Raw genomic sequence first — 12124 nt, 5'->3', positions numbered from 1 at the left:
GCCGCGGAATACGCGCGCCTCGGCGCCCTGCTTCACCAGCTCCAGGCCGCTCAAGAAACGGCTGTTCCGCTCTCTGGCCGCGGCCAGCGCCTCAGCCTCCGGCGCGGGATCCAGACTCGCCTCAGCCATGGCCCCAACTAGGGAATTCGGTCCTTCCGTTCTTCCGGAAAACTGACTGCGGAGCTTCCGTCCGCTCCGGAAATCCTCCGACCTCTTCCGCCACTCAATATCTCCCCCTTCGGCACTTCTGCTCTGTAAAAGTGGTTCCGGCTCGCGACCTTTTCACTTCTTGAAGTGTTCATTACCTTTCCGGATCGGATTCTTCGGGCTCACCGGCTAACTCTTCGTGTATCTCCGTAAATTTTCGGCAGCTCTTGGTGAGCCGCGCTTTCCCCACTCCTCGGCTCTCTCCTGAAACCCTCGGTGTTGCCCGAGACGGGCTTTGGAGCGTGTCCCCCTGCGTCTTGCTTCTTTTGAAAACTTCAGCCTCTGTCCAGGAAAATGTTGAGGAACGCCGCTCTCCTTTCAGGAGTCTAGATCCTGCAAAGCTTCCTACTCCACCCCGTAATCTCATTTTTTGACTCCTCCACCTTTGACTCGAGAATCCCCCACCCACCCACACGCGCGCACACACTCACACACCCACCCACAAGAGCATACACGCGTCAGAGTCCGACGGAGGGTGACCATGAAACATTTCCTACAGCGTCTTAGGGGTTAGGATATCTACCCGTTACAGGATGAAAACTGACTTTACAGAAAAGAAAATTAAGACTCAGGGCGGTGGGGGTGGTGAGATTGTGGGGGAGAGGAAGAGAGGAAATCAAAAGTTTTCCAGAGACAAAAGCTATGGATTCGGAGTAATTAACTTTCTGTTTCTGTTTCATTACAAAACTAGTATGAGCTGTTGACAAGAATTCAATTTTACAATACAGAATTCAGTATGCACACACAAAGCAAAGACTCTATCCTCACCAGTCTATGCCACCGCTGAGCACTTTGTAGGTTTTTTTTTTTTCTAGACTTTTATTTTTTGGACATTGCAAATATTCACACTCATATAGTTGTGATCCCTCTCCCCAGCATAAATGAGATCATAATGCATTGTTTTGCTTTTTTGCCCTAAGTAATTTGTCCTTAAGAGTTTTCCACTTTAGAATATGTAGAAGTACCCATTCTTCTACTTGGAAACACAGAACACTTCCCTGTTGCTAAGCTGTTATTAAATATTTTTGTTACATTTTTAGTTTGGCTTTCTTTTCCCTCACAGACTGCTGCAGTTGACTTATCCAGGCATCTTTGCAAACATGCTTGAATGGTTCTGGAAATATTTTTCTACAAGTGAGGTTGCTGGGTCATAGCACTCACCAGCTAGGCTATGCTCCCAACATTCTGTGTCTGTTTTCGCTTCTATCCAGAGTGCACCTCATTTCCTTGTACCTTTGCCCTCATAGCCTCCCAGGTTTGGGGCTCAGCCAGGTGGAGGAGTGGGAGGGTGGTCAGGCCAGGTAGAGAGAAGAGACCCTAGTCAGAATTGGGGTGAACCAGCAGCAGCTGCTGGAGCACAGTGGTGCTAGGAACGATCTGGGAGCTGAAAGGGCAGAGGCAGTGACCTAGCCCCAAAGGACACTTCTTGCTGGAAGGGAGGTGCTGAAAGGCTGGGGTGGCAGTGTGTCTCCAGGCAGAAAAGCCAGGCAGTAGGAAGGGAAAGGATGGTGGGGGCATGGATGCTCAGCCTTGACCTCTTTCTGAGCCTATAGTCTCTTCCCCACTTCCTGCATGTCAGCCCCAGATGCCCATTCATTCATTTATTCACAAATCCATTTCAATTTGTTGAGTGACTTCTACATATAATCCAGATTTTAAGGCCCTGGGGTCACAGCAGTAAACAAAATGAAGGTTTATTACTGTCTTCGTGGAGTTTGTATTCAAGTCAGTGGAAATAGATAATAAACAAATACATACGGTAAATACATAGTTGGTAGGGAAATAACAGGTGGGGAAAACAAATGGGGCGGAGGATTGGGTAGGATCACGTGGATACCACTTTGCCAGAGACGTTCCATTTGTGCCTCCGTTTCTGGTATAACTATTAATAGCACCCTCTTTTTATTCATGAAAACATCCTGGTTTTACAGTGCAGTACCCCATGGATAATAGAGTGGAGGAGAAGAGCAATACATTTTAAAATAAGTGGTTGAGAAAGTTTCAGTGAAGAGGTGACATTTAAGCCCAGCATGGTGGTATATACCTATAGTCTCTGCACTCTGGGAGGCTGAGGCAGGAGGATTGAAAGCTTGAGGCCAGCCTGGGCAGCCTAGCAACTTAGCAAGACCCTGTCTCAAAATAAAAGATTTTTAAAAAGTGTAGAGATATGGCCGAGTGTGTAAGCCCTGGTTCAGTTCTTATCACTGCAAAAATTAAAGCAAGTTATTATCTATATTACAGGATTTTTTTGAACATTTAATGAGAAATCAGAAGTAAAGCACCTAGAATTGTGCCAGGCAAATGATAAGCATTCTAGAAATGGAAGCTATTATTATTTATGGAGTGCTTAATGCAATAGCGATTATAATTTGATTTTTCTTGTGGGGACAGTGGCTTCCCCCATTGTGACATGTCTGGAGGGAACACTGAGACCCCTCTTCTACCCCATCCATTATGTGGTTTGCAACAAGAACCCGAGGGATAGCACCAGTGGGTGAGAGCATGATTACTGTACAGCAGCAGACAGGATAAAGCTCTTTTACATGAATAACCTAACATAGATGCTTAAATGTGAGAGATGTGTCTCTTCTGTGCAACCGTCCAGATCTGTTGCTTCTTTCTCTGAGTCTATTCTATTCGTTCCCTTTCCACACAGCATAAAGGGCCAGGAAGTAGAAAGCAAGTCACTAAGAGGTTGACCCCAAATTCAAAGCAGTTGTTTCCTTCACATCCTATTGGCCAGAACTCAGTCACATGACAGATGAAGCTGCAAAGGAAGCTGGAGAATGTATTTAGCAGGTAGCTATGGGCTCTGTGAGAACCTCGGGGTATTAATACTCAAAGGAAGTAGGAAAGGAAGCTTGTGTGGGGACAAATACACCACATTATAAACTAAATTGTACCACATTATAAACTACAAGTAACAGATTAACCGAGTAGTTTAAACAGTGTAAACAATAAATTCATTTATTAGCTTGTAGCATTTCAAGAGGCAAGGGTCCCAAGTGTCATTCAGGAACATTATGATACCAAGGACCCAACATTTTTTCATCACTTTGCCCTCGCTGCCTCAGCGTGTTGTGTGAATCCTTACTCTTTTCACCTTATGGTCACAAGATAGCCACCAAATTCCACACATCATATGAAGATACAAAAGTATGTGCAAAAGAAGAGAAGTGCTACCTCCTACGCACCTCTCTGTATTTGAGAGAAAACTTGGTTGCGACAGCAGACGCTTTCCACCTGCTCATTTGCCTCTGCCCCTCCCCCACAGTCACTGGGTCCAAGGGCTGCTATGACACCAGTGTCCTTGGTCCTGGGTTTTATTCATACCCACAGCAGGACCCGTTTCAAACATTAGACCCTTTGTGTTAGCATAATGTGGCTTCCAGCACCTTTCATCATCCCAGGCTCCTCAAAGCTCCTCCAGAACCAGTCGTATTTACAACACCCAGTTTCTCAAGTTTGTGGTTTGATTATCATAATTTCTTTGTGTCTACGCAGCCATCGCTATGGTTACCAGACCATCTGAACCTTGGCTTTAGAAACCTACTCTGCAAACATATGCCCAAGGGCCAGGCTAGTCATGGTCAGACTGGTCTGCCTTCTTCAAGCTCAGTTAAAAACTTTCAAGTAGCTCCTCGTTGTGCTTGGGATAAAGACCCAGTCCTAATTTATCTGAGGCCCTGCATTCTCTTCCGGATCCTTCTCCCACCAAGCTCTCCCTGGTTCTCTGCTCTTCGGACACCTTTGCCTTCTCTCAATCTTTGTGGCCCCAGGACTTCTGCGCTCACTATTTCCTCGGCCAGAAGCACTCTTCTTCCATCGTTTACACCTTTGCAGGCATCTTTCCATTCTCACCTCGAGGGGTGCTTCCCGGGGGAGAGCCCCTCCTGACCTCTCAGAAAGGAGGAAATCCGACTTTATAAGCTCCAGTGTTCCTGGCAACTTTTCCTCCTCTGTGCTGTTGCAGATTCCCTTTCGGTTTGCTTCAGTGACTGTTTCATGTCGGTCCTCCCCACTTGCTAGCAGCCCGATGAGCTTGTCTCTTTCCCCACACCCCAGCCACATCTGCGTGGAAAGACAACCGTGCTTAAAAGTGTGCTCGTGATCAAGAAAATAAAGCTGTATTTCAGTAGGGCCTCTTTTAGGTTATTTTTGGACCACTAAAGGAGAGGCACTGACAGCTTTTCGTTTGCCACGACATCTAAAGGTAGTTAGAGTGGATGGAAAAGCCCAGGGGCTCTGAATAGAAAATGCAATGATTCAGAGCTGGAAGACGGCAGAGTGTAAAGGTTGGATTTCCAAAGGCTGCAAGAAAGCAAGAGAAGACCATGGAAAGTTGAGCATTAAGGAAAGGGTGGCAGTGACATTCTTCATTGGGAACCTGTGGGTGGTGAAAGAGATTCAAGCATTACGTGGCTGTAACATAAGACCACTTTGGGGGGACATCCTAGGTCCAAACTACAATAACGGTTTATTTGGGGTGTCATCTCAAGAAATGGCAAGAGAGGAGGGAGGTGGAGACAGGAAGGTGACCAGGGAAAAGTGGGTTGGCAAGCTGGTTTCCACCCCTGGCAGCTGAAGCTCAGCCCTCATGGGGACAGGACCTGTGTGAGAGCACACGTCTCACACCTCGGGCAGGGTCTGGGTCCTTACAGGCCCCCTGGTGGTCCCTGGCTGAGGGTTGTTCCCAAGAGGTGTTGCTTCCTCTGTGCCCTGGCCCTGCACAGCCAGCTGAGCAAGGCCAAAAAGCTCAGCCTGGGCAATTTAGTGACTTAGAGCTTGGCTCAAAGCAAAACATTTTGAAAAGGCCTACAGACATAGCTTAGTATGAAAGCCTGGGCTCATTCTCCAGTGTTACCTCCACCAGAAAAAAATTTCCAGTCACAAAACTTCTCTCAGAGGGGAAAATACAATAAACACCCAATCACAATACGTAATACAGGGTGGGGGATTTTGCTCAGTGGCACCCCCGCTGCCTCATAAGCGCAAGGGCAAAGTCCTGAGTTTGATCCCCAGTACAAAAAACAAACAAATAAACAAGATACACAGTACAACAGCGATGATCGGTGTTTGCTCACCCGCTGCGGGAGAATCTTAGGAAGGCAGATACACAAATCCCCATCACCTGTGTGCACACAGTCCAGTCCTGCTCTCCCTTGAGGGTAACCTAGCTCCTTTTGGGGTTTTTTTGTTTTTTTAATTTTGATCAAGATAATTAACAGTGATGGAATCTGTAGTCACTACTTATTGCTGTATAACAAATTACCCCAAAACTTAATGACTTAAAGCAACAAACATTATAATCTCATGGTTTCTAGGATCAGGGATTGTATTATTGCCAATTTTGGGTAAGAGAGTTTTGGAGGTTTTTGTTGTTGTTTGTTTTTGCTCAATTCAAAGTGCAGCTCTGCTAGCAGTCCTGATGTCACCAGATAATGCTGGATGCCAACAGGTGACATAGCCAGCTGCTGGTCACTGCTAGTGAGGCAGCTGGTCCTGCAGATGTGCTTTAACAGCTCGGAGTGATATTGTTCTGAACAACCACTCTGCCACAGTACTCAGGATAAAGTATCCCAGAGAGATTTACAGGCCTCTTGGAGCCCATACTACCTGAGGAATTAAGCACAAACAGATTTGTAGGGACTGTAAGACCTAAAGTCTCACTTCCACCCCACGGAGTGTGAACAGCCCAAAAAGGCCTTCACAATGCTGGGCCCAACACCCAGCGAGGCTCCGGGAGCTCAATGGAGAACGAGAAACCCAGGAAGGAACACACCAGGCTAGATGGTAAAAGACCTTTATTAGTCTGGCCAGACGGCACTCTCAGAACCAAGTGGCTGGCTCAGAGAGGCACCTAGCTCAGGGGCCGAGGTCCTCTTATAGGGAGTAAAAGAGGGGGTTAACATTTTGGGCTCACAGACAGGGGACAAAGGTCTGCTGACTTGAGCTGGTGGTCAGCAGTCACATGTTCAACAGTCACATATTGATGAGTAACAGGTACCACCTATAGGATGTCTCAAAGGTCACCAAGACACTCCGAATGAGCAAACAGTTTGTCAATTAACTTGGGCTCTATGTCTGGAGTCTCTAATTTACAAGTAGATTCAGATCCGGACTCCAAACAATACAAGAGTGATACACATTCTTAGGCCAGGGCAAGAACAAAGGTCGGGGCTGTGGCTACAATGGGAGGGGTTCAGGACACTGTCTCCTAGGCCCTTTGCCATTTAGCAAGGGCTTGTAATTTAGGTTCCACAGGGACACCAAAGCAAGTCTTTAGCAGGGCCTATGCCACAGTGCAGAGAAGGGAGCCCCTCGGACTAACCAGAGAGGTAGGTGGCTGGGGACCACTGCTTATGTAGCAGCCACAGGCTGGTCTCAGCAAGGGACAAGGCTGAAAGCTTGCTGTGAATGATAGGTATGCAGAGAAGGGGCCCAGAACCCTCCCTTCCTGAGCTCTGACACTCCGGGATGCCCCTTCCTTCTTCAAAAAGGCAACAGGGCTGGGAATTAGGGAGGGACACCAAACTGCCCATCTGGCTGCACTCATGTTGCAGTAGAGAATGGTGATTTGATTGATACCCAAGGAGGACACAGAAGCAAGTTGTCCCTCTCCACTGCAGTTGGGGGGAGAAGGTGCGTGAGAGCCATGGGCCAAGCCACATTCCCCCTCCAGGAAAAAAGAAGAGGTCAGGCACTTCCAGTCTGCCTTAGTGTTAGCTACCTTGTCATCACTGGCACAAAATGCCTAACACCCAGGTGTTAATGGAGGAGAGGTTTATTTCAGCTGGCTCCAGGGCAGAAATAGCAGGGTAGAAGGGTCTGGCAAAAGATAGCAGCCAGGAAACAGAGGAGAAAAGAGGAGGCAGGGACAGGAATACACCCTTCCAGGTCACACCCCAGTGACTCATCTCCAACCAGACCCTACCTCCTAACAGCACTTTTAACTCTGACCTCATCAATGGGTAGAGAATGGTGCCCCCATGGCCCAGTCACCTTCCAAACATCTCAGCCTTCTAGGGGACATTGTAGATCTAACTCATGACAGGGACTGAGCAGAGTTTAGCCCCAAACAAGAGTCTCTGGTAAGGCTGACATCAAAGTATCAGCATGAGCTTGTTAGCAGAGTTTAGTTACTCACAGGTGTTTGATCTTAGCTCCTAGCTGACTACTGCTGGGAGGCATCAGCCTTGAGATTAAATAGACTCACCCCATGGGCCCTGATCAGAGCAGTGGGCAAGAGATCAGAAGACTAAAATCACCACCCTTATAACTTAATTCTAAAATGATGACCACCATTTTGGCCATTTCCTCTGTTAGAAGTGAGCTACTAGGTCCTACCCACTCTCCAGGGAGGGAGATGACCTGGGCCTGATTGGGGTGTAGGGAAACTTCCAGGTGCCCACACAGGGATGGGACTGGTCACCAGTGTCCTAAGTAAAAAGGAGCTAGGACAAAATCCCACAGTTATTCACTTGTGGTGCTCCTACTCCCCCAGAGTAGCTGTCTCCTTTTTCTTTCCCCATCCTTTTCCAAATATACTGTCCTTTATTTTAAACTCGGTCTCTTTAATTCATTACTCTTGCTGAATTTATGATCCCAGTAGCTGTGCGTCCTAGACAAGGAGTGGTGCATACATCCCACCTACCCACAAGGGGAAGGGAGGTCATTGGGAGCCATCTTTGAAGCTGCATCTGATACCATCCAGTTATAAGTCTCCCTTCTTCCTTTTAATATAGATAACTTTGGTGCAATTGGAGCTACAGGGCACTCCCCTCTACTCATTGCTGGACCACTACTCCCCTCCACTCACCTGAACCTGGGCAGTGACCCAGGGCCAATGCCCCGCCCCACCCCTTTTGTCCTAAGGCTCACTACTCAGAGGCAGAGATAAGAAAACAGAACCCCAAGGCCCCTGGAAAAAATCAAACTCCCAAGCCAGGAGGCATCTATGCTAGATTTTCCTGCATGACCTACAGTAACCTTTCTTCACCTGAACTCACTGAAGTTGCATGCATACGGACTGCATCTCATACATCCAACTGCCACAGAGTGAATTATGGGAATGGACATGCCCAATAGACACGGACGACATGACTCAGCACCCGGTCAATCACATTGTTAATCAACCTCTGCAAGACCCAAGGAAAGGCACCCTAGAATTTGAGCAATATTTTAAATCCCTAAACCCAATGCTTTCAGTGCTCACCATTTTCTCTTCACCAGCATGAGCCCCCTCACTCTCAGCATACTGCTGCCTAATTAAACTTTATTGCTGTTTCCTTACCATTGCATGCTATCCAATACTTTGTTCATTGTGCATAAACATGGAGGAACCTTCCAGGAACCCCATCTCCTGTGGTAATGGTATAGGGGAAATAAATGAAGCTCTCGACCTGCTAGATGTCAGATATGCCCAGTTCATCTTCCCCAAAATTGATTAATGAATTCTAAGGAGCAATAGAAGTTAAGAGTAGGAAATATTTATTGGGAAGGAAAGTTCCTGAGAGACAGGAGGGGACCGAAAACGGGTTGCCAATGAGTTCTCCTCAGAAGAAGTTTTATAGAGCAAAAATCAAGAGGTGGGTACAACATGGGTCAAAATTATGATCAACCAATAAGATCACAAATATAGCCACATAGGTAATATTGATCCAATGGGGAAGCAGGTCTCGTAGCAAGTATACTTGGCAAGACCAAAGAACTTCTTTAGAAAGGGATAGATCAGGGGATCTTGGTCACCCATGGGGAGACTGATATCTATTAAGACTTTACTGGACCAGGAGATACCAGTTATCCTCCGGGGAGGGTATGTAGGCCTGGTCATTGTGTCTTTATCTTGAGGCCTGGCCTCCTACAGATGCAATGTGTTCTCATCCTCTGCCGTGACCCCCTCGAGGGCCTAGCCCTGTCTGACTGCATAGAATACTTCTACCTAACTTAGCTGTCTATAACGTTAACACTTAGACAGGAAAAGGGGATCCTTATTCTTCACGAACTAATGTGAGCCACAAAGACAACATTCCCTTTCCCATCATATCACACCTATGGATTACGTCACCAGAATGGAACAGCCCAGGCCTCGCTGAAGTTGGTCTTCTGGTAACAATTCCAGATATTTACAGATGAAATTACTATGTGGCAAACGCTTGAACCCTTGAGCGAGTTGTGCCCCTTTGCATGTTGCTACACCTCCTTGGCCTCAGCTTTCTTGTCTGTAGATTGGAGATAGACTGTAACCATCGCTACCTCCTAGGCTGTCGTGAGAGTTAACATGTACATGTAATACCTAATACACGTAAAACACTAACTGAAAGTAATATTGAAACCTATAGTACAATTGAGGGTATGGGACCACTCCCCTCCACTCACCTGAATCTGGACAACACCCAGAGCCAGACTCCCTAAACTTCATCCTAAACCCTACTACCTGGAGGCAAAGATAAGACCCTTGGAAATTCTAGACTCCCAAACCAAGAACCATACATGCCAGATCTTCCAACGTGACCTACGGAGACCATTCTTCCACTTGGGACTTGCCCACTAAAGGCTCATACGCCCAATGACAGCAGAAGTGCATTGTGGGAAAGGACTTGTGTAGTAGGCACAGCTGCCATGACTCGGCACCCTTCAGGCACTGTCCACCATGTCCCAAAAGCCCCAGTTAGGAAGTGCCTCAGCCCAGCCCAACATTTCAAATTCCTAAACCCAACACACCCACATCCCTGCCAATTTGCTTTCCACTAGCACAAGCTCGCTCACTCTGAGTATACCTCCACCCTTTAAATTTCATTAGACTTTGCTGCTTTTTCAAAAAGCAGGCTACACACAGGCTACATTCCACGCTTTGATCATCACACACAAGAACCTAAAAAATCTGTCCCAGGACCCCATCGCCCATGCTGACAAAAGTATATTAATTCTCACTCATTTCAGGTCTTGTCCCATTTATCACTCCACTAACCAGTTACACTAAAACTTTGCAGTTTAAGGAAACCATTTAACTGCACTCACGGAATCTGAGGGAGAGGAGTCTGACAGGCTAATGGGCACAGCGTGTCTGCTCCACAGTGTCCGGGGCTGCAGCTGGAGTGCGGACCATCTGGGAGCTTGACCTGGAGCTGGGCCAGGGAGCAGTCCCAAAATGGTGGCTCCCTGCACACGTGTGTGACACGGCACACAGGCTGGAGAAGCCTGCACCCCAGGGAGTTCGGGGCCTGCCCGTGTGCACTGGTTGAGTAGGAAGTAGTGGTGGGATCCCCTGCCTGCCTGACTCCCAGAACTCCAGGCTCATACCCGCCGCCCGCCTGTTTCCACACGGACGCCCAGCACTGCAGCACACAGCTGACACAGAACTCTCCACCTCTTGCCCCAGCCCTGAGCTGCTCCTCTTTCAGTAGGTGAACCCTCGCTGCCCTTTCACTCTGCCTACTCTTCTCTGGCCCAACTCTCACCTGCGCCGAATGCACATATCTCTCCTCTCCCAGCAGGCTCCCAGTGGCTCCCTGCTCCCGCTCTTGCTCCTGTAACCCTTTTAGAGCTCCCCAGGCATTTGTCAATACAGATGAAGCCCATGTTTCTGACCCTTCCAAGGCCCTAAAGGGTCAGGCCTTAGCCAGTCCCTTCTGGGCTTCTCCCTTCTGCTCTGACTGTCCACGCCCAGGCTCCAAACCCTGTGATTTCATCTCTGCTGTTCTTTACACCCTACTAACTTGTTCTCACCCCAGGGCTTTTGCCCTTGCTATTCCTTCCTCCTGGACTCCCAGGCCTCAGCTCAGGGGTCCCCTCCTCAAGTAACCCCATCCCCTGCTAGTGGGGTGAGGAGCGCCCCTCAGTCCTTGTGTTCTTGAAGAAAGATTTCAGTGAAGACACAGAAAAACATTGTGGACATCGAGACAGAATTTATTGAGAAGCAGTGGGAGGCAAAAGTACACCCTTAAGGGAACGGTGGGCCAAACCAAAGTGGCCAGTGGCCAGGGTGGCAGTGGGTTTCCTTTTGTGTATGGACAGTAATTCTTAGGGCTTAGGGCATTATGGTATAGTGGTCATCAATGCTTTGTTTCCGTGGTGACCATGCCTAGGACATTCTGTCTTAGAAGTTATCTCTGGAATGTCTACCTTTCACTGTTATAAAAGTTCTTTGTTCTTTCCAGGTGGTCGGAGTTTTTATTGAAGTACACCATGATAGTCTAGCTTTTAGTTTAATGTGCATACTGTGAGTTGATCTTGAAATGTCACTTGCTATTATCTATTGTTGTCAGTGTGCCATTGGCCGTAGCAGCCAAGGATGCTGAGCGTGTAACAGTCTGGTTTTAAGAAAAAAAAAAATGATCCTGAAGTCTCACTTAGTGCAGCTGCACTGCCTGATCTTAAGATTTCTCTCTGCTGGGGGAACATTTTTGACCCAGTATTGTACACTGAGGTCTTTATGTCTTTAACTACAATTGGCAAAGCAGTTTTTTTTTTATAGCTTTTGCCCCTTTGTCTTTTTGTCTACTAATGTGTAACCGCCTGCCTTGTATGCCCAGCCCAGTACCCTGGTTTAACTCTCGGCCCAGCCTTGCTGGATAGCTGATATTTTTTGTGGCTCTTTTTGCTGTGTATTTTTCTTCTGGAGTTGGAGTTCAATCTCCTTAAGAACAAAACTCACCAATCCACCCAAGCCCTGGGGAGCACCTGGCAAGGATAGGCGTCCAAACCTGAGTGTGGCATGAATGGGTGGTAAGAATGTGAAAGGGTGAGCAGCGTGTGTGTGTGTGTGTGTGTGTGTGCGTGTGTGTGTGTGTGTGTGTGTGCAAGGTCAGGCAAGTGTGGGCCACTGTGACTGGGGACTCTCCCATTGCGGCAAAGCCGGCGGGCCTTACTCCAGGGAGAACCTCTGGCGGGACCTGAGTGTCCCACTCGTCCTGCC

General features: G+C 47.8%; 1 protein-coding gene across 1 annotated transcript in view; it reads right to left on the bottom strand.

Moving 5' to 3' along the window:
* Tp53rk (TP53 regulating kinase) overlaps positions 1-677 on the bottom strand; it is a 3992-nt gene extending 3315 nt beyond the window's left edge. Inside the window, exon 1 of the mRNA XM_010626289.3 lies at positions 3-677. Coding sequence (XP_010624591.1) covers positions 3-129 — 127 coding nt within the window. The 5' untranslated portion in view covers positions 130-677. The remainder of the gene's footprint in view (positions 1-2) is intronic.
* Between the last annotated feature and the right edge of the window lie 11447 nt (positions 678-12124).

This window comes from Fukomys damarensis, unplaced genomic scaffold (assembly GCF_012274545.1).
Source record: "Fukomys damarensis isolate Sample0158 unplaced genomic scaffold, DMR_v1.0_HiC HiC_scaffold_22, whole genome shotgun sequence".
Lineage (NCBI taxonomy): Eukaryota > Metazoa > Chordata > Mammalia > Rodentia > Bathyergidae > Fukomys > Fukomys damarensis.
This window is presented reverse-complemented; position numbering and strand designations above follow the sequence as displayed.